Source organism: Adiantum capillus-veneris, chromosome 17, assembly GCF_014529385.1.
Source record: "Adiantum capillus-veneris isolate H3 chromosome 17, ASM1452938v2, whole genome shotgun sequence".
Taxonomy (NCBI): domain Eukaryota; kingdom Viridiplantae; phylum Streptophyta; class Polypodiopsida; order Polypodiales; family Pteridaceae; genus Adiantum; species Adiantum capillus-veneris.
This window is the reverse complement of record NC_140947.1, coordinates 136666697-136687003: the sequence shown is the minus strand read 5'-3', so window position 1 is coordinate 136687003 and position 20307 is coordinate 136666697. Positions and strand designations below refer to the sequence as shown.

The following is a 20307-nucleotide window of genomic DNA, read 5'->3' as shown; positions in this document are numbered from 1 at the left end:
CCATTCTTGATTGCTTTTTGCACTTCGGAATGCTTGTGTTTGCAGTATTCGCGCATTCAAATCTTCATCAGGTCTTCATTGAAGCGCTGATCCCGTGTTGGAACGAGAAACTCATCATGAAGTATGCTGATGACTCTGTTTTTTAAATCACTTGGTACTTCACTCCATTTGTTTAGTATGTAGTGTCTAAACAGCTGAGAGCAAAGACCACGCATGCACGAGATCACCTTCTTGCCGTCATCATCCATGATGATGCCGCCGCTGATGTCGACGGAGTAAGGCAAGCCCTCTGGCCGGTGACGCGTGAACCTGGGTGTCCCGGCAGGGGTCTCTAGCGGCGTGTCGATGGGGGTACGGACGTCAAGTGTCTCCACCGGCGTCTGGGCCCCGAAGCGAGGAGTGTCGAGTGGGGTGGCTCCTGGCGGAGTAGGTATAGGTGTGTAGCTTCTAGGAACCGTCAGCCGTGCAAAACCTGGCGTAGATGGCGATGATGTGGCTGGTGTGGGGGCGGGCAAAGAAGGGGAGGGTAAAGAGCCTCGTCGAACACGAGGCGGTGTGGAGGCATCGGTGGCGGAATCCCCACAACAACCGCCACCGCCACCACTAGAGCGCCGGTGTCTAGACGAGTGTGAAGCTCGTCTCGTCGACGCCGAAGCTTCGGAGCGCGCCGAATGCTCCGAAAGAGAGGGAGATGCGGATGGAGTAGGAACGCGCGATGATGCGCCAGAGCGATGACGCTCCACGTACCACTGTCTCTGCTGCGGTGACAAAGAAGAAAGAAACTCCTCATCATCCATACCTGCATTAAACACACGAATATTTAAACTTAATATTGAATGAATAGAGTAGACAATGACGCAAAGACCATTAAATACAATGACGTAATGACGCATATAAATACAATGACGCAATGAATTGAGTGATAGAAGAGGCAAGTCGAAAACTCAAATTTTTCAATCAAAAGATGTGAGCGCGAGTAGAAAAGAGCGTTATACACCATGGAAGGTACTTAGAGAGCCAGAGCTTTTACAACACGGAGCAAAATTGTTCAAATACAATATTTGTGGCTTTAAGAGATCTCTCTCTCATCCTCGCATAACTCAGCATAACTTCCTATATCTATATAGAGCTCTCCGTTTAAACACATATCCTCTGTTTCATTTTGTAGCTCCTCTGCATGCACCTCATATAGAGTAGTAGCATCTTGATGCTCGTCTGGCACCACCGCAGCGGCTTCTGATTGAGCATCTTCTCTGATCTCCTCCATTGATGTCGTTGTGATTGGCACATGGTAGCCTTCATACGTCCTTGCACTACGAGGGGCTACCTCTATGACGTACCACCAGTTTGATGTAGACTTTGTAGGATGAAATATTACCTGCCAGAGCCACATAACTTACATGAGAGCTTTCAAGCACATAACTTGTAAAAGGGGGATGTTAACTATTTACATACTTACTTGTTCACAATGCTCGGGTAGTACGAAAGTGTCTCTTAGGTCATTCCATTTCTTAGTAGAATCCACCTCAAGAAAACCAGACTCTCCTCTACGCACAGTAGCGTTGCGACCCTCCATGATTATCTTGAACCATTGTACGTCGAAGAAGTCGACAAAAAATCCTCTGTAATCGATCCTCAAAATCTCTTGCAGCGTGCCGAAGTAAGTGAGTTCCGCCACAACAGGATCTGCATCAGAGGAACGTCGTCGACTAGACTGTTCAAATTTTGCCATGATTCCACAATCTTGAGTAAAACGCTTTTTGTCGATTCGTTCCACCCTAAAATGTCGACCTTTACACCATGCTGCTGTGTATGACTTATACTACAACGAACAAAGATTATGAGTGGCCGTTCAATCGTTTATAAATAAAGTCACTTGCTAGTCGTACATTGCAAACTTACCTTGGTCGCGCAACCCCGAGAGTACTCCCACTCTTCTTCAGTCACTTCGTCACCGCATTGTTGTGCGCTTTTCAATTGGTTGTGCAACCATCTTAAGCTCATGAAGGTTGGTAGGCTCTCCAGAACCGCTGGATAGTGCATCGGTGGTCGTCTTCCCCATCTCCACTCGATTCGTGCCCTTTGTCGCTCTTGCTTTGCATCCTCATATTGTGAAATCCACTTTTGCATCACTGGATTGTGAAGCATGCAAAATCGGTTGATTTTAGCCTCTAGATCTTCCGTCATCTTCTTCTCAACACCGAGATTGCACATGACAATCCCAGATATGTGCTCATCATCTATGGTTCGCCATAGCGTGTCCCGGGATTTATCAAATCCGTCTAGCCACTCTCCAATGTACACTAGGGACTCTGATACCAACCAACCTTCTGCCATGCTACCCTCCGGACGTGCCTTTTGACGCACATATCCCTTAAGCGTTTTCATGAAACGCTCTAAGAAGAACATCCATCTGGAATGAACTGTGCCAGCTATTTCCACCTCATCAACTATGTGAACAAGAAGATGCACCTGAATGGTTAGCATTGTAGTAGGAAAATGTTTCTCAAACATGCACACAAGCTCCGCAGCATTTAGTTTGGCGAATGGTATGGAGTCTACGTTGATCTCCTTTTGTGAGATCCATTGCACCAGCTTTGCAAGTTTGTAGATTGTGTTACGGATGTCGAGAGACAAACATCCCTCAATGGCAACCGGTAAAATAAACTGTAAAGTATGTGTAGCAATGATATTAAAGTCCACATTTTATGCAATGATATTAAAGTCCACTATGAACGTACCTGACACATTTTATGCCAATCGTGTGACTTCAAACCGGTAAGCTTTCCTTCTTTAGTAAAACACGTTCGGAGCGAGTGCATTACGTCAGTGGGGGTCCGCAAAGATCGAATGGTCTCTTTTACTTTGCGTTCTTGGGCTCCTGTGAAAATCCACGGTGCTTTAGGGAGTTTTATCGATCCATCAGACGCTGTTTGCGGCCAATATTGCTCCATACGATCCACATTTCTAAGGTCAACTCTGGCTCCCAAAGTATCTTTCTTGCCGGTCAAATGGTCCCATAGTAGATTACCCACATTCTTGAATATGTGCATTGGATCGAGCAAGTGATTGATCATGAGTCGGGGCCAGTATGGTAACTCGTACCATAGAGATAGTCTCTTCATCCCTGGAGGCAATCCGTCATCGCACATCTCCTTCTGCTCTAACCATGCTTGTGCAGACATCCTTGGTGGCTCTCTTCCCAAAAAGCCGTCGCGTAACACATGATTCTCTGGAAGATACGCTTGATGACCTTCGTAGATTTGCTTCTTCAGTGAGGGTGCCCTACGTGCATTCAGTCTAGGTCCACATGTGACACATGCTCTGTATCCGCTTGTTTGAAGCCCTGCATGTATACACATGATAATAGATCAACTATGGAAAAAAACAAGACTTACAGTGTCTGAGTGAGGAGTGTCAATAGATCACCTGAGAATTCTGTGGGATAGTCATGCATGGTCCACATTAGAATGCCTCTGATCAAAGCATTCCGTCGTCCTGTGTGTCGGCTCATATCCACCACCTCTATGCCAATCCACAATTGTTGTAGCTCTTCCAATAGTGGACGAAGATACACATCCATATTCCCCACTTTATATCGCCCTGGCACAATCAAGCTTAGCCATAGGTGCCCCTTCTTCGTAGTCAACCACGGGGGAATGTTGTAGTTGACGATGACAACGGGCCATACACTGTAAGATGTTGATCTTTGACCAAATGGATTTACGCCATCCATAGCCAGGCCTAAGCGCAAATTTCGAGCTTCCCTGGCAAAATCCGACCATGTTCAATCTATATGTTTCCACGCTACGCAGTCTGCAGGAATTCGTAGCACACCATCCGAAGATTTATTCTCCTCATGCCATGATGCTAGGGCGGCCATGGACTTACATTCGAAGAAATGCTTGATGCGAGGAAGCAGAGGGAAATGTCGCAAAACATTTTGTGGAATTTTTGTCCCGTGGAGATCTACTCGATATCTTTCGGAATCACATTTCGGACACTTCTCCATGTCTATGTATTCCCCTCTGAAAAGAATGCAGTCATTAGGACAAGCGTGGATAGAATTGTAATCCATCCCCAAGTTTCGCAAAATCTTTCTTGCTTCATCTTGGGAATCTGGCATCACATTGTCAGCTGGTAGTATGTGCTCTTTCAGCAATCTACACAACATAAAAATATGATACAGTCGTGTAAAAATCTATCAGATCATTATACATTTAGAGTTCTATTAAAGTAAACTAATTGTAATAGATCACCTGAAAAGCGCTGTGACGCTAGTTTCACTCCATCCAAACTTTGCCTGCATGTTGAGAAGAACCAGGAGTGCTTTCAATCTAGACATACGTGCTCCATTATACAATGGCGTATCGGCTTCACTTTTCATATCATCATAGATAAGCCTTTCTGAATCCATGATCGTCTCGATCATTTCATCAATCTCGGGCTCAAACATTGCCTCGTTGGGAATGTGCTCTGCATGATCATCCCCCGAGCTGTCAGAGGCTACATCTTGTGGCCTCACATATGCTGCTTGACCAAAGCGCCTGCGAACACGTCTATTGGGTTGCAAGATTGCTGCTTGTTGGCCAGCGTCAGAGTCCGACGAGTTATAATTGGCAACAACTCGATCTATAATAGATGGATCGAACTCACCAAATTCGCGAACGTGCTGCAAAGAAACACGTCTTGTCTGTCGCACAGCATGCTTGCATTGATTACAAGGACATAAGACCCTCGTTGAGAGATAGGTGTTTCGGTTGGACGGTCCCACATCCTCGTCGCTACTCATAATGAGGATAAAAAACTTATAACCTGGACAACAAATTTAATATTCTATTGGCATTCTTCGTCTTATCTCTCTCTCTCTCTCTCTCTCTCTCTCTCTCTCTCTCTCTCTCTCCCTCACATTCTCTAGTCATGTCCAATCCCCGCACACCTCGGTCTAGAGGTGCACGGAGATCAGAACCACCGGGTTATAATCTCGTCTTTATTGGTCAATACCTATATTTGTGGGTACAAGAAATCTACACACCCACGTCTACATGATACTGCATGTAGTGGACAAAACCCCTTTGCCTCTTCTCTAGCTGTAGCACTTCACAGCATCTTAACATCTTTTCACAGTAGATCTTTTCACTGTTCGTTTAACTCTAAACCCTAAACCGTAAGTAATTCTTGCGTGGACTCGATCTAACGTAAATAAGCGTAAATCTAACTAAAAATAAAGCTAAATCTAATTTAACGTAAGTCTAATGACTAGAGGTTGTCTAGATGGTCATTGTGTCGAGGATGTAGTGACTCTTGCCGCCCTGAAGATCCACCTTCTTCCCTATCTTCTGAAGACATTTCACCAGTACTTTTGGATCGACAGAGCCCACCATGAGTGAAGGCAGCAATACCCTATATTCCATTGAGGGTTTTCTTCACCCGCTTCATGCAGGCATCGCAGTCTATGGAGACCTAAATCTAATCTAATATAACGTAAATCTAAATCTAGCTTAAATAAACGTAAATCTAGTTAAAAATAAACCTAAATTTAATTTAATGTAAGTCTACATATAACCTAATCTTTAACGTCTTTTAAGATAGTTTCCTACGACGTTATAACTCTCTTCTTCTTGTGTGTGTGCGCGTGTGTGGATGTGTGTGCCAATAAAAAGAGATAAATGGTATAACCTTTCTATCACCCATGCCAAGTATGATAGATTGATTATGCCATTTCCCTCTTGAATAATAGGTCTTGAGTTCAACTCCTCGTCGGCTAGATCTTTAGGTCTTTTAATTTTAATTAGTTTCCTACGACGTTAAATTAGTTTCTCTCTCTTTCTCTCTCAATGTGTGTGCGTTTTTTTGGATCGTATGCATGTTTTCTCTCTCTTTTCCTCTCTCAATATGTGCGTTTTTTGTTTATGCATGTTCTCTCTCTCTTTTCCTCTCTCAATGCGTGCGTTTTTTGTTTATGCATGCTCTCTCTCTCTTTTTCTCTCTCAATGTGTGTGAATTCTTTGTTTATGTATATGTGTGTGCGTTTTTGTTTTTGTTTGTACTCTCTCTCTCTCTCTCTCAAAAACACTATGTGTGTGTGTGTATGTGTGTGTGTGAGAGAGAGAGAGAGGGAGAGAGAAAGAGGGGAAGGGAACATGAGAATGAGGAGAGGGAAGGAGCATACCTGGCTCTCCTTCCTCTCCTCGTGTGTGTGTGTGTGTGTGTGTGTGTGTGTGGAGAAGAAAAAGAGAGAGAGAGAGAGAGAGAGAGAGAGAGAGAGTGAGGGAGAGCGTTACCTGCTCCTTGCTTGAGGGCGCCGAAAAACTCAGATCTGAGATCTGAGTTTTTGGGCGCGCTCGGTTAATTTTTTACCCGAGCCGGCGTCGCTATGAGCGTCGCTATGAACGTCGCAAATTTCTTTGTAAATTTGCGACGCTTATAGCGACGCTCATAGCGACGCCGGGAATTTTTTTTTTGAGCGTCGCTGTGTGAGCGTCGCTAATATGAATAGCCTCTTGTAGTGTCCATCTTTAACCTTGTCCTTGCACAACATTTCACAACCTAAATTGTGTGGAAAAACGGGTCCTGTTTTTGGCTTTTTTCAACTTTTTGCAACTATACCACTCTATAATTCATGTTTGTGAGGTCTATAATGCTAGAGAACTATCTTTAGTAGTCCTCAACATGTCCTGATGCTTCTAGGGAGAAATAAATGTTAAAGTTGTAAGTTATGACCAAATTACAAAAATTGTCAAATCCTGTTTTTTAGCCAATTTTAGCTCTTCTACGATTTTTTTGGTGGCTTTCATGATATCCAAATGCAATTTTGATTTTCTATGTCAGATATTGTAACATAAAGCTAATATTCCTTGAGTTTTGGGGCACCTAATACCCTATTTTGCATAGTAGACAACGATGGTTGATTTTTTCAATTATAGAAGAAAACGAAACATTCTAGTATATCAAGTATAGCTTTTTCCATATTGTTAGTTTCTTGTGACATCTACATGCATTTTGTAGGTAGTAACCATATCTAGTCATAAGGATCAAATTTGGCTAGATATTGAATAGTTTCTATGGGATTCTGCAACTCATAATGTTGAACCCAGTTTTTTCATGTTTGCTGTATTTAGTACTTCATCTTTGTCCCCAAGATTCCCCTTGGTAAGATATGTATTATTCTTTTGACATGCTCCATGGCTCCTTATGAACCTAAAGGACAATAGGGAACTAAGAAAACATGCATATATTATTTGTATTGAGCGTGGCTATAGAAACTTTGATGATAGGTTTGCAGAATGATAAAAATTCAACTTTTTTATACCTATTTCTTTTGGCAAACAAAAAATAGTGAGTGAGAATCAATCATATGTTTTGATCACCAACCCATTGAAGTTAACTAGGGAATTTATCTCAAGTCCTACAAAAATCCCTAATCTTATTTTTATGCAACAAAACGTAAGAAATGACTGTTTTGATGAAAATGTACTGGTCCATCAACTTTGGAGGCTTGGTGTGACGAGAAGATGAGAAATTTTACAAGTTTCTTATTTTTTCCATGTGTAGTAGGCCTTGAACTATAATATCATGAAAGGATTTTACAAAATGAGTGGATCTACTATGGTTTTGGAGGTTTTTTTCAAAACCCTGAAAGGACACTTTTATGTCCTGTTAGGTTACCAACCTAGTGTTAAAGCCATAAATATTGTATTTGAACAATTTTGCTCCGTTTTGTAAAAACTCTGGCTCTCTAAGTACCTTCCATTTGTATAATGCTCTTTTGATTTTGCGCTCACATCCTGGGAAATCCATGGCCACATGCAGCTCCACCACCTGGTTTTTTGACTGCAAGATTTGATTGTGTGCGCGCTCTCTCTCTCTCTCTCTCTCTCTTTCGATTGAAAATTATGAGTTATCGACTTGCCTCTTCCATCACTCAAGTTGAATAGAAGAAGAACGTGTCATTGCGTCATTGTATTTATATGCGTGATTGCGTCATTGTATTTAATGGTCTTTGCGTCCACTCCAGGTACGTATACTCTAGGTATGTTCTCACAAGCAGGGACGGCGAGCACCTCTCTCTCTCTATATATATATCTAGTTGTCCATGTTTTCTACTCCATTCAGTCAATATTAAGTTTAAATGTTCGTGTGTTTAATGCAGGTAAGGATGATGAGGAATTTCTTTCTTCTTTGAGTGGTACGTGGAGCGTCATCGCTCTGGCGCACCATCGCGCATTCCTACTCCATCCGCATCTCCCTCTGTTTCGGAGCATTCAACACGCTCCGAAGCTTCGGTGTCGACGAGACGATCTTTACACTCGTCTAGGCACCGGTGCTCTAGTGGTGGCGGTGGTGGTTGTTGTGGGGATGCCGCCGCCAATGCTTCGACACCACCTCGTGTTCGACGAGGCTCTTTACCCTCCCCTTCTTTGCCCACCTGGACACCAGCCACGACATCGCCATCGACACCAGGTTTTGTGCGGCTGACTGCTGTTCCTAGCGGCTACACACCACTAGCTACTCCTCCAAGAGTCACTCCAGTGGACACTCCTCGCTTCGGGGATCAGACTCTAGTGGAGACACCTGACGTCCGTACCCCCGTCGACACGCCGCTAGAGACCCCTGTCGGACACCCAGGTTCACGCGTCAGTGGCGAGAGGGCTTGCTTGCTCCGTCGACTTCAGCGGCAGCATCATCTTGGATGATGAAGGCAAGAAGGTGATTTCGCGCATGCGCGGTCTTTGCTCTTAGGTGTTTATAAAACACTACATACTAAACAGCTGGAGTGAAGTACCGAATGATTTAAAAGACAGAGTCATCAGCATTCTTCATGACGAGTTTCTCGTTCCAACACGGGATGAGCGCTTCAATGAAGATGTGATAAAGGTTCGAATGCGTGAATACTCCAAGCACAAGCGTTCCGAAGTGCAAAAAGAAATCAAGCATGGGTGGGATAGACCAGATTGACTGGCCACAGAAGATTGGAAGAATGCGAAGAAAGCAGCGCGCGAGAATCCCGACAAGTGGAAGCAAAAAAAGGAGGCAGCCAGAGCGTGAGTAGAGGTAGGGAGCTCGCACCACTTGGGGAGCGGCGGGTGGGCATCATTTGAGGTCGATTTTGTAAGTGTTTTCACATTGCTCTCTATGTTTGATAGTTTAGGGTTTATGGGTTCTTAAATTCTAACATAATGATTCTTTGTATGTTTTGGCAGTGGTTGATGACAGGACATGATCCCACACCGTACGAGCACGAGTACGCAGGCAAGAAGTGCTTAAACGTCCTGATGGACATCCTGACTTCTCGCGACGGCATGGTTAGTATTAGGGTTTACTCTTTTCTATTTGTTGTATTGTTTCATAAACGTCGCTATATGTTTATCCTTACAAAAAGCTGTCTTAATGGTTTTTTTTTTGCAGAATCCGACAGATACGCCGCTTGGACGCGATGAGACGTTTGATTAGACGACGTCAGTTTAGCCGTAGCTAGATAGCATTAGTTTCTTTTTGTCATAGCTTATGTATCATGAGATGACTTTTATACGTCTTTTTGAAAACCATGTATATTTTTTCCATAATGACAATGGTTTGTAACTATGACATTTGCTAAGTTTAACAAGTGATTTTGCCTATGTGTACAATTGTCATTGATTTACTTTCGTCAATTCACGCTTGTCAGTTTTGTATCTTTATTTTGCAAACAATACGTACTATGGATGATGGAGTTAATGGTTATATTGTCTTGTGGGTGACTATTTTGGGTCTATATCTACCTTTGCATTTTTTTTCAAAGGTGAATCAATTAATGAAACATTCAATATGGTTGATGGTTGAATGCCCTGCCACCAAATATTTTTCCTCTCGGACGTCGCTATGAACGTCGCTATATAAGGCTATAAACGTCGCTATAGATGGCCTGCAACCGTCGCTATAATCGTCGCTAGGCATTGAATGCCCTGCCACCAAATATTTTTCCTCTTGGACGTCACTATGAACGTCGCTATCTAAGGCTATAAACGTCGCTATAGATGGCCTGCAACCGTCGCTATAATCGTCGCTATAGGTGTCGCTGTATAGCGATAATTATAGCGATTGTTATAGCGACGTTCCCTTATCGACGCTGTTAGCGACGTCGGGGGTTATAAAAACCCAATGTATTTCCGTCGCTAAAAGCGTCACGAGAGCACACAACCTCTTGTAGTGGAGCTCAAGAACATAGTCACCATGCAATTTTTGTAGGTACCAGACAAAGAAAGAAAGATCAAATATGAGAAAGCTTTGCATGACTTAAAGACCGCCTCGCCAGCCAGCAACCCGAAGATTATTTCAGCCCATAAAGCTGTGTCAAGGGACAGCACAGGTGAGGAGGGGGGGAATGTTAGCAACAAGCTAACTCGAATACCATTTTTAGGAGCTCTCATTGTAAAAACATTTATTATTTTGATGAATCGGGAATATTGTAACTCCTATTTTCCGGATAAACTTTGTAATTGATGAGCCGGGGCTAAAAGCTTCCAGATTGTATCAACTTGTCTTTACCTATCTTTAGTTAGAGCTCCCAGATTATTAATTTTGACTACCAAAAACCTTGGCTAAGATATAAAAGCCAAATTTTGTAAATTATTATTAAGTTTTGGATAATGAAATACACAACGTGAGCTAACGGCTCTCACTTCTCTCCTTTTCGCGCTTCCTACTCCCTCCCCGGTTGTCACATTGCAGTCGCGTCTGTTGCATTGCAACCGTCTAAGTATAGGCGGGGTATTGGGGTATTATTGCTAAGCATTTAGATGCATTCTGGGTCGAAAACGATTACGTCAAAAATCCACTGCTGTTAATAATCGCGATTTTTGCACTTGACCTAAAGTGGGATTTGAGCCCATAAGCATGTGTGTGCTTAGGTTTTATAAACCTGTCCTAGAAGTTTCATTACGTTTGAATGTCATTTGATGCTGTAATGGATGTGATTTATTTGCCGATGAGCGATTGGCTCTTGGTAATTTCTGTCATTTGAGTGTAGCATGAGTTAGATGTGAGTTGTTTGTTGTTTTCCAAAAAATTGACAACCTCTTAAAACCTCTATGCACTTGTCGACTCAGCTTCGTCCCATGGATTGACAATTATATTCGTGGTTCTCGCTATGTCTGCAATAAGCTAGGAGTGAGGTTAGGCACTTGTCTCACAGAGAGAGAGAGAGAGAGAGAGAGAGAGAGAGAGAGAGAGAGAGAGAGAGAGAAAACGTAGTATTTTTACTAGTATGCTCAAAATGTTCAACACATCTTTGTGAAGTTATGATATTTCAAAGTATTTTGAACTAGTATGCTCAAAATGTTCAACACATCTTTGTGAAGTTATGATATTTCAAAGTATTTTGAATCGTTTTCATCCCTCCCTCCCTCTCTCTCTCTCTCTCTCTCTCTCTCTCTCTCTCTCTCTTTCAAATCCTTCTTGTAAAGAAAGAATGACACGATGCTCTACGGTATGATCGTCAAAGTCTTCTTTATTCTATTTCTTCTCTCTCTTCCTCTTAAACTTTTAAATCTCCATTGTTAGAGGAAATAAAGAATGGCAGGATAGCCCATGGTTTTGTATACCCTCAATGATACATTTTCTTATATTAGAGGTATGAAAAATCTTCTCTTTGATATTTACTTTTACTTCAATGAGAAATTATAGTCTTTATTCTATGTATTTACACGTGTAACATTTCTTTCTAGATCCTCTATTATGGATAGTTCGTACTATCGAGGGTTTTGAGATCCTTCGGTGCGTATAGCTTGAACTTGAATCCATATGACGCTATATAAGTTGTTACTTTTATTGCCTAAATGTATGGTTTCTATCTTCATTACTGCAGACATTCTGTCCTAGCATTATATAAAGCACCATAGAGTTTAATGTAGACGATATGCGAGTCACTGTACGAGAGTTAGGAATGCATCAGCCTTTAAATTGAAGCCTTTCATACGGTCCCTATGGAGTGAATGAATGGATGTTTAGAATCTATTTTTTGCGTGATTCACCTCGACGCCTTGGTCGCATGCGGTGTTCGACCTTGGATCTTGAGAGTTCTCAGTAGAGTGTGTTGTAGGCTCAACTTCTCCAGATGATCGAACACTCCGATCCATTGTCTATGCATTCCAAGAACCATATATTTTTTACTTACATTGCAACTATGTGGTATCTTTGTTGGTTTATTAAAGTGGGTTTTTATCTACTACATACACACATGAGAGAGAGAGAGAGAGAGAGAGAACTTTACTAATTACTAATGGAAGTTAACATGGGTCATGATGTATTGACTATTCTCTCAGTACATATGATGAAGATGTTTATTTATTCGAAAATTAAGGATGAGTATATTCTTCAAAGAAATGATACATGGTGTTGGTGGCATCATTGGATGTATCTACTAACATAATATGAAAAAGAGGGAGAGCCCTTTACATGTGTCGCAATCTGAGACCTGAAAGCTAAGGTCCAAAATGAAAATAAACCCCTTTGCACATGATAAAGAGGGAGAGAGAGGAGAGAGGGGGAGAGAGAGCCCGCCGAAGCCGGCCGTACTAGTTCATATACACAAATGGGTGTTACAAAAATTGTGGACTCTTAAACATTTCACTATGCAAAGTGTCACAAATCTTAAGGGAAATAAAATCGACGAGAGTTCTACAAGAACTTGAAGCAACAAAAATGTTAAATGTAACAGAAATAGTCATAACAGGCGAATAAGAATCCATAAGTTATTGGTCCTCAGGGCTTCAGGTGCCTGCACGAGCGCTTCAGCACGCTCATCTCTAGCTCGCTCTCTCTCTCTCTCTCTCTCACACACACACACACACACACACACACACACACACACACGCACGCACGTGTGCATAGAAGCTTTGGCTACTTGGCAGTAGTGTGGAACGATGGGGAAGGCCCTCCTGGTTATGTTGATGCTTTAAACATTGGAGAGAGAGAGAGAGAGAGAGAGAGAGAGAGAGAGAGAGAGATATGGAAGACGCCAGTGAAGCTCAGGTGTGTGGACGTGGTGTTGAAGGGCGAGTATGGAAGAAGGAGGTGGTGATGGTATCTAGGCCGCAAGGGATGCCTGTTGAAGCCAACTTCGAAGTAAGGCGGTCGGAGCTTGTATTCCAGGTACCACCTCCCCCAGGCTTCCTGCTCGTCAAGGTTCTTTGGCTTTCTGTCGATCCTTATCTCCGCGAGATCATGAATGAAGACAATGGGCTCACTGTCATACCTCCCTTCCAGATTGGCCAGGTAAGACCACTACAATATACACTAATTAGTAGCACACTGGAGCTCTAAGATATACACTAATTAGTAGCCCTTTTTTGCCTCCGTACAGCCAATCTTTGTCGGAAGCATATCCAAAGTGCTTGCCTCTAGCGACCCGAAATTCAAAGAAGGGAACATTGTTCAGACTATGTCCCCAGTAGCCGATTATGCTCTTATTTCATCAGAGTTCTTCAGCATCTATAAGATTGAGCACACCCATGCTATTAATGTACCTCTCAATCAGTACCTTGGAGTTCTAGGTGGTTTTTTTGCCAAGCTTAATTTCGCTTCCATATTTCTCATCAATGTGACTAATGAAAAGCGTGGTTTTGTCTCGCCGTCGCCAGGTTTTCCGGGTCTCACTGCATGGGTGGGTCTGAATGTCATTACCCAACTCCAGGCCAACGAGGAGGTCTTCATTTCTGCTGCGGCCGGGGCTGTCGGGCTTCTTGCTGGCCAGCTAGCCAAACTCAAAGGATGCCGTGTTGTGGGCAGCGCTGGGACAGATGAGAAAGTAAGTCATCTGGCAAATTGGACAGTTTCAGATGCTATCTGTTTTTGAGAGAAGAAATTCTGTATTTCTTAATGATAGAACTCTTGGTAAACAATTTATTTGTTAGCATTGCATTCAGCTAGGGGCTCCTTGTGTACTCGATCAGTTTTTGCAGGAAGTAGCCACCACGAAATATTTTCTTGTGCAAGATGAAAGACCAGTTTTGCTTGAGTAAAGAACAAAAATGTCTGAGATGCTTACAGATCTTGGATATCAATCAGTCACTTTGGATATGTTGCCTTCCACTGTCCATGCTTTTGATGGCCGCCCTTGTGGCCGCCCATGTGACATAGTTTTATTACTATCTGCTACGTCACTATGTGGATTATTTGGAAGGCTCATTGCAACCAGTGCTGCCCACTCCAGTATGGTATGCTTAGAGCTGGTGCACACCTAATTATCTGATGCTCCAGCTGACTTGTGAATATGTGAATGCAAGCAATGGTGTGTCCAAGGAGTAGTGAAAGGGTGGCTATCTGTCCATAATAAAGCCACACCATTGTAACCAGGTCTATATATGTGCATACCAGCATCTCACCAAACGATGACCTGGAAGCTCCCAGAAGAAGTTACTGATCTAGTAAGGGCCTCAACCACAATCCATGTAGCTCCCAAATTCGCTTGAACAACCTTGTGTGATCATGCCAAGCTTGGTCTTGCCAAGCTTCACAGACAAATCTCTTTCCTGTGCTCAGCTCTGCAGTTGTCTTCGTAGCCCCTCTTGCGAGCAATTACGAGAACAACATGATCTGTGTAAAGCAACAAGAGTATCCAAGCAGTCTTGAGGGATGCAGCCTAGTGGCTTTTTTCTAAAGAGACTGAAAAGGATGTATGTTTTAAACATACATCCTTTTCAACTACCTTTTCTTTTGTGCTAATTTTTCCAATTTAACGCTTCTCTTAGTGCTAGGCTTCATTATGGCTGAGTCTGCCCTTGATCTCCGGAGTCATGACAGAAACTCAGCACGCTGAACTTTGTGTTGATGTATGCTCATGTGTGTGTGCGTGTGGTGTGTGTTGTGTTTGGGAGCATATGTTTGTACCTAGTTCTACACCCACTATTGGGCACTGACGACGCTAGTGGGGATGTCGTGGTATTTAGTCAATACTATGCATGATGGAGCTGATGGTTATATTGTCTCGTGGGTGACTACCATGAGGCTATACCTTGCACTTTCCTTCAAGGGTGAATCTAGGTATATCCTGGATTCATCTAGGTATATATGTTTTAAACAAAAATTAAAACTTGATTATCTATAGGCACCCTATCTCAATCTTATGGTTGAGCACTAGAGCATGTCTTGCATTGTTGGGAGTGGGTAGTGACTTGTACATATAAGTTATGTCAATGGTTTTGGATTTTGCATTGACAGATAAAGAAAAGTTGTACAGGTGAGAATGCTGAAGGAGGTCTATCAATTCGACGAAGCTTTCAACTACAAAACTGAGAAGGATCTGAATTCAACTTTAAAAAGGTGCCTGAATATATTGAAGACTTCAGCTTTACATTGGTTTTTTGTTGTATTAAGTATACTTTTGTGCATGCAAACACTCTCTGTTTGGATGGTATTCTTTCTAGGAAAGAGTTATAATTCAGTTTTCCGCCGGCTTATATGTTCTGAAACTTATCTAAGTGGTTCATTACATGTCTGTCATCTTTTCAAGGTACTTTCCAAGTGGGTTTGATGTTTATTTTGAGAATGTGGGAGGAAACACACTTGAGGCAGCGCTCGAGAACATAAGAAGAAAGGGGCGAATTATTGCTTGTGGGATGATTTCTCAGTACAACAAGGTAGAAACATATGAGGAGCTCATCTCCTGCAATAAATCTTTGTTGTTGCTTTTAATGTTTTCTCAACAGATTTATAATTTTATTGTCTGTACTGGTCTAATAAGCTGTTGTGTATGTTGAAGCAAAAAGTCTACTTCATAAGTTGTCCTGGGATTAGTTCTTTAAGCAACCGTATTAGGCCTTCACTTAATCACGGCTTGAATTTGTGTGCGAACTATTGGCAACAAAATCATTCAAAGCTCATTGGGGCCTCCTGCTAACATTGAAGAGTAGAGAAGCTTTGCTTGCTTGTGTGTGTTCATGTACATGGGTGAAAGCATGGTAACGTGACACACTTTTTTCTGCTATTTTGCATATTCATATGAAAAAGTTGGGCATACGGTGAAATTTTTACAAATAATATCAGAATTTGTCGGAGTTTGTACATTTGGATCCTTTATTTCAAGAGCTTCTGACTGATATATAATATGACATAGATCTGTGAGATCTAGCCCATTTTATTATGCAAGTAAGCATACTGCAAAATTATGCTAATTAGCACTATCCGGGACATCTTTTTCTGTGCACGTTAACATTCTTTCACCCACATGCATATGCTTGCAAGTAATGTCCAAGTCGTTGGCCCATTAACTTGCATTTTCACTATGGATTGTGATGGCAGGAGTACAAGGAGAGGGACGGTGTGCGAAATCTGATGCATGTCATTGGGAAGAGCTTGAAAATGGAAGGATTCATGGTAGGAGACTATCGGCATATGAGGGATGACTTTATCAAGGAGGTAGGCAAGTTGTTGCAACAAGGGAGGATCAGTTACCATATGGATATCCTTGGAAGAGGGATTGATGAGTTTACAAAAGCATTTGTTGGATTGTTGGGAGGCAAGAACATTGGCAAAGCTGTCTTGCTTATAGACGATGGCGAGAACCATGAGACTTTGCTTTGAGCTTCTTGGCTATGTCACTCAGCCATGGGCATTATAGGCTCTGTTAACACGTCATGTCCCCTTTATCTGAAAATGACGCCACCTTTTACTTCACATTTTGTCTCTCATCAATTAATCATTAGCTTGCATGTGCCTAAATAAATTTGGAATTTGAATGCATACATTACTTTATAAGCATCTCCTTCACGTAAATACATGTTTCTCCTTTTCAAGAGAAGACCCAAAAAATTTAGCAAAGCCATGTATGGCAAGATTTATTTGGTATCTTGGAGCGGCCCTATACAGTATCGTTAGGAAAAGAAAGAGTGAGGAATGCTTGACAATTTTACCTTAAGGCATAGTCCATAAAAGCTCTATTTCTATTGGAGGAGTTGGCCTTAAGGTCAAAACACCTTCGATGGAATATTTGACAGGGTTACATTCTTGCACAACTTTCATATGTATAGGTTTCTTTTTTGTATAAATAACTGAAGATATTATTCCCTTTATTTAATAATCACACTGTTGTTTGATTTAGATATAGATTATTCACATATATATATATATATCTCTTATTCATACTCAGCAATTAACCTTTGGAGGGTTTGGGTTTCAATTTCATGAAGCAATTGCAGCACGATTTTGAGTGAACGGTTCAAGCTGGTGTTCGGTTTTTCATCATTTAACTGTAGTTTTTTCCTAGATTAGCTCCAAGTTACATTAGTTGTCCATAGTAGTTGATTTTCAATAGGCACATTGTCACTGAAAGCCGGCATTTAGTCATGCTGAGTCTGTTGTTCTCGGTCCGAAAAAGTAAAAAGATATACAGGATATTCATCTTTTTCTAAACTTCTTGCTGAATTAGTGTCTAGCCAATAATTGCTATCCAAGGTAGTTCAAACAGTAAGCCTTGCACATGGCAAACCAAAAACCTTTTAATGTTATGAGAAGATTGAGAGTGAGTTGTATCATGAAAATATGTCGCGTGCAATCTCAAGGCTTCCTATCTAGTGGATCATTTTGAGGATTGGAATTTGAACTGTCAGTGAGCTACCACATTGCTGCAACCGAGTTAGGGCTGTCCGCACGCACGGCCGGGGTAGAACCATAGTCACTCGTCACCACTTTTGTCGCATATGGTTACTGTTGTCAGCACGAAGGGTTTTGTCGAGAGGAGGCAGGGATAGCTAGCTGTTTTCCAACTCTGCTGATTTCGGCTATATTGAGCCTCCAAGCTTCGTCTGTGAGACAACGGGCTAGGGTTCCACCCCCTCACCGCTCTAGAGATAGCTTCGAGCTTTTCGTACTTTCTCCACTTATCTGCATGATCTCTGCTACACAATTTCGAAAAAACAAAAAATAAGAGATTCCTTTGAAGATGCCTCTCTCTCTCTCTCTCTCTCTCTCTCTCTCTCTCTCTCCGCATGCGTAGCCGCCTCTCTCTCTCTCTCTCTCTCTCTCTCTCTCTCTCTCTTCAGCCTCCTCTCGTGGCGTCCCTCCCTTGCGAGAGTAGGTGTCGAGCTCTCTCCTCGCTCATGCACACGTGCAAAAAAGGGCTCTCGTAGAGGCTGTCGGGGGATTTTTAAGCCGTCTGTGTGTGCGAGGGAGGAGACGAGGGAGGAGATCAACTAGAGAACACGGGAGAGCCAGAGGAGGGGGAAAGGGAACCAAGGTGGGAGAGGTAATCTCATAAGTTGATTAATGCTTTTACTTTCGCCCGAGCCATTATGAATTATGAAATCGTACAGACATAGAACATACTATTGGCTAATGACAAAACATCTTGAATTGCATGCTATAACCTTAGTTATCTATACTATATATAATGGAGCTTAGAATTTTTAAGGAAGGATGCGTACTCAATGCTTACCATTGCCGTCAAGATATTATCATATATTGATCTTCCTTTGATAAATTCGTGTTGATGAGGAGAGACGACTCTGTCAAGGAGCGGGGCAATTGTAAGAGCGACAACCTTGACAACATCATAGTTATGGGACGCCAGTGTTTAAGATGTGAGTTTTGAAAAAAACAAGTGATAAAATCATCAGGCCTGTCAGGCATGATAAAAATTTCTTTTTGACATGCAATTTTTCAAGCCCCTTTTCATATGCTTTGTGTAATGCAATCAACTTAAATAATTTATCATATATAACGTTAACTTAAAGATATAAATACAAAAAATGACAGGCAATTTTGAGATTGTTTTGGTAGGCAAAATAGCCCTTCACAAAAAAAAGAAGCGTCAATTTTAGGCCTTGAAATCTTGAGGCAAAATCCCACTTCAAAATCACTACATCTTTAAGCTTTTAAAAAAAAACATAAGCACAGAGAATTGAATTAAAAAAGCACCCTTAAGCTCTACACCCTAAGCATTAGATCCCTATGCTCTACACCCCACTTTAAAAATTTTACATTTTTAAGCTCTAGAGCACTTTTTACAAATTTAAAATTGTGATTCCTAAGTTGTAAATCCCACTTTAAAAGCTTTAAAGTTCTAAGTTCTAAAACTATAGCGTCTCGAGGTGACCCTTCCTTTACCTGTGGATCTATGTAACATTTTCAATTTCTTTAATTCAAAGTTTTACCTTCTAATAAAAAAAAACTTTAGGTCCTCATTGGATCGTTGGAGACCTTACTTTAAAAGTTTTATATTTTCAAGTTCTAAAATTCGCTTTAAAATGTCTAAAAATAAAAATAAAAAATCTTTAAAGGTTAAAGCCCTAAATAATAAATTCCTTCCATAAAGTTTTCACTAACAAAAATGATTACTTTAGTCTATTACCTCCGGTTTCAAGGGGTGAACTAAATTCTCAAAATGAAAGGTGTTTAAAAGAACTTCTTGAATTTCAAAATGAAAAGGTGACTCTTGGGATTTGTAGAGCCTCTTAAGCTTTATCATTTAACAAGTAAGGCTCTCAAAGTTCCATGCTTTCAAAGGCATTGGGCAACCCAAAATAGTTTCCTCTATATATGAGAGTTCATTTCATATTTCAAAACTAAAGACATGTCCATCATTACGTTTACACAATTCATTTCAATGAGTGCCCACTATCTTATTTCAACCAATCAATATTTTTGACCTATTAAAAAATGCTTAAAAATACAACTCAATCTTTTTTCTATTTTAGTCAGCAAAAAGAGAAGGCAACGTTATAGCCTTGCTCTTTGGGCATGCCAAAAATTTCAAGGAAGGAGAGACCCTCCACCTCTCACACTTCTTCATTTCAAAGAGAATCTTAAAAAACATTTAATTTGAAGCCAAAGGAAAAGGTAAGTACTAAGATGGTAGAAAATGAAAAAACTTTTCACATGCCAATGTAAAGTTTAAAACTTAGTACTCTATTGATTTATAATATTTTATATCGCTAAAATTCATGTGGCCTACTCACACAAGCACTTACTCAACAACTTTTATTACCACGAGTTTCGTCAAGTCTTTGATGGAACCTTAGATCCCTCAAGGCACATGTTGTGCTTGAGGGCTGTTGTATTCTTATTGGGTTAATATAAATTATCTCAACTCACAATTGTGAGTATGGCAAAAAAAAAAAAAAAACAGTTTATATTACTCCCCTAGAAATGATAGCGTTTGAGTAAAAGTCTTAAAATAGGGCACTTGCATCATCATTAGGCAAAATATGAACCCAAAAAGGGTCCTTAAGAGTCATATATGCCTTTGGAATATACTCTCTACACTAATGAGAATGGACGTGTTTTCAAATGGCGATAACCTGAGCATTTTAACTTCAAATTTATCGAACAATA

General features: G+C 41.3%; 1 protein-coding gene across 1 annotated transcript; it reads left to right on the top strand.

The window, feature by feature from the left end:
• Positions 1-12713: 12713 nt before the first annotated feature.
• LOC147438145 (2-alkenal reductase (NADP(+)-dependent)-like) lies at positions 12714-16653 on the top strand. Its single transcript, XM_086487479.1, has 6 exons — positions 12714-13254; positions 13343-13532; positions 13620-13786; positions 15218-15300; positions 15491-15617; positions 16279-16653. The coding sequence occupies exons 1-6, from the start codon at positions 12988-12990 to the stop codon at positions 16558-16560; spliced, it is 1116 nt and encodes a 371-aa protein (XP_086343605.1). The 5' UTR covers positions 12714-12987; the 3' UTR covers positions 16561-16653.
• The last annotated feature ends 3654 nt before the right edge of the window (positions 16654-20307 follow it).